The sequence below is a fragment of the Trichoderma citrinoviride genome, assembly GCF_003025115.1.
Source record: "Trichoderma citrinoviride strain TUCIM 6016 unplaced genomic scaffold BBK36scaffold_314, whole genome shotgun sequence".
NCBI classification, from domain to species: Eukaryota; Fungi; Ascomycota; class Sordariomycetes; order Hypocreales; family Hypocreaceae; genus Trichoderma; species Trichoderma citrinoviride.
The window spans coordinates 16-1475 of NW_020195022.1; the positions used below are offsets into that span (position 1 = coordinate 16).

The 1460-nt window shown below is 51.2% G+C and overlaps 1 protein-coding gene across 1 annotated transcript; it reads left to right on the plus strand.

Moving 5' to 3' along the window:
* Window positions 1-210: 210 nt before the first annotated feature.
* On the plus strand, window positions 211-792 carry BBK36DRAFT_1136765 (hypothetical protein). The gene has a single exon (XM_024893095.1). The coding sequence runs from the start codon at window positions 259-261 to the stop codon at window positions 493-495; it is 237 nt and encodes a 78-aa protein (XP_024744773.1). The 5' UTR covers window positions 211-258; the 3' UTR covers window positions 496-792.
* The last annotated feature ends 668 nt before the right edge of the window (window positions 793-1460 follow it).

Genomic DNA, 1460 nt, shown 5'->3' on the forward strand with positions numbered 1-1460 from the left:
CCTGTACGAGTATGCGCACGACTCTAAGCAGCAGCGGGAGAGTCGCGCTAGGAGATGCATGTACTCGTAGGTACGTCACCGTCTTGAGGCTTCGCTCTCCACCGAGCTGGAGATCAGATTCGACAGCATCGAGTCGAGTCCCTTGGACGCTCGGGTGCCTGAATTCTGGTGCTTGGCTTGGCCGTTAGTTGATACTATGCCAACTGCTAGGGAACTACCGGTGAGTTATCCGGCCTGATGCTATTAACAGGCTATCTCATGGTAACGGCAGTTGCTTGCTATCAGACGCCGTCATATAGCACCTCATTCACACAAAAGCACTCGACAACCAACCCTTCTTCAAGATCCTCCCTACAGAATCTGGTCAGCAAAAATAAGCAGCATCAACAACATCCCTTGATTGGCTCCAACAAGAAAGACAACCCAACTCCCGTCCCCTTCAAACTAGTCCCCTCCTATTACCAAATCGAAAACCCCCGAATACCTCTCACGTAATGGCCATCGTTTCCCAAGGTGGCATGTCACCGTTGACCACTCTTTAACCCCATTTCAACTCCGGCAATCCCTTGTTCCCCCCCCCCTCTTCTTGTCATGCACGAGTTGACTGCGCGCATCTGTAAGTCAGCCTCATTGGTGCTTTCAGGCAACTTCTCTCGTGCCGTGCAGCTTTCTCAGCGTCGAGTCCCTCAAACTGTACAAAGGCACAATTTACTTCTAATGAAGACGTCAAACGAACCTGCAACTGCGGGAACCCACATGTGAGTCTCTTGTCTGTCTCGATCTTCTCAGAAGCCCCCATCTTCAACATTCCTTTTCGTATGTAATATCATGCAAAGCAAGACGGCAAAAAGGCGACCAGACGAAAATAGTTCGGATCATCGCCCCAAGACCCCCCGGAACACACACGTGCCCCCCACACATCGAACATGTAGAAAGTGCACACGATATTAATACCTGACATGTTCGTTTTCGGTTCGACACCCGACCGTTATTTGAGGCCTTTTCTGCCTCCGGGGATAATATCTCAAGAGCGCGCCACCCGTGCGTAGAGATTCAGCACGTAAACGTCTACCTAGGTAGTCATGCGAAGAATCCGAGCCGTCCCATATGTTGTAGGTAAGGTACCTTGAAACTCACAACCGAGCCGCGCGCCGCGCCGACGCCGAGTGATTACCTCTACGATTCTTCATCGGCTCTATAAAACGGATCCCCGATCTTCGGTCTCAAGGAACCCACAAGTACCACGTATTACAAACGCAGAAAGTATTAGGTCAACCGTAGCAATGATGCGCCTGCCTTGTTGTGCAGGGATAATTTAACCGACTTCGATCCAATCAACGGCATCTCAAAGTTCCTCCGGATACAGGCTCGGATCGTCCACGCAAGGCGCCGTCAACCGCCCAAGTGACTTGCATCGGACGTCATAAATACGGTAACGACAACGGAACATCACTCGGCTT